Source organism: Eimeria mitis, genomic scaffold, assembly GCF_000499745.2.
Source record: "Eimeria mitis Houghton genomic scaffold, Emh_scaff2009, whole genome shotgun sequence".
NCBI classification, from domain to species: domain Eukaryota; phylum Apicomplexa; class Conoidasida; order Eucoccidiorida; family Eimeriidae; genus Eimeria; species Eimeria mitis.
Window position 1 is genome coordinate 2,937 of NW_013570332.1, and position 685 is coordinate 3,621.

Below are 685 nucleotides of genomic sequence, written 5' to 3' on the forward strand. Positions count from 1 at the left end.
CAGCAGCAGCAGCAGCAGCAGCAATATGTACGAGGGTATGAGTGCAGCAGACCTGCGTTTTCTTGCTTTTCTCCGGCTGCTGCCTCCTCTCGGTCTAGCAGCAGCAGAACTTCTTGCTGTCTTAGCTGTCGGCCGCAGCGGCATCATCATCTCCCGAAAGCTGCTGGCTGTGCACTGCCACGCCTTTCTAGACAAACCTCCTGCTGCTGCTGCTGCTGCTGCTGCTGCTGCAGCAACAGCAGCAGCAGCAGGAAACAGCAGCAGCAGCAGCAGCGGAAACAGCAGCAACACGAGTTCTAGCGGTGCAACTACCAACGCAGCCAATCCAGCAGCAACAAGCACTACAACTGCCACCACCACCAGCAGCAGCACCACCACCACCAGCAGCAGCAGCAGCAGCAGGAGCAGCAGGAGCAGCAGGAGCGTGAGCAGCAGCCTGAAGGTTGCTGCTGTTGCTGCTATGTGGCTGGTGCTGGGGCCCCGGTACCTCTGCCGGCTGGGGGAGTCGCAGCAGGGGCGCAGGTTGTTTGATTATGTAGGAAAGAAGTTGATGGAGTTTTGTATGCTGCAGCTGCCAGCAGCAGCAAACGCTGCTGCTTCTTACCCTTGTGTCCCGCTGCTGCTGCTGCGGGGGGGGTTGATGCGCTTGTTGCTTGGGCTGTTGCTGTGCTGCTGAAGTGGCTAG

General features: G+C 59.1%; 1 protein-coding gene across 1 annotated transcript in view; it reads left to right on the forward strand.

Annotated features, from left to right (window-relative positions):
- Window positions 1-37: 37 nt before the first annotated feature.
- EMH_0047280 (uncharacterized protein) overlaps window positions 38-685 on the forward strand; it is a gene marked incomplete at both ends in the record, with an annotated part of 1,777 nt that continues 1,129 nt past the window's right edge. The window contains one exon of the mRNA XM_013496265.1: window positions 38-535. Within this exon, the coding sequence (XP_013351719.1) occupies window positions 38-535 (498 nt within the window). The remainder of the gene's footprint in view (window positions 536-685) is intronic.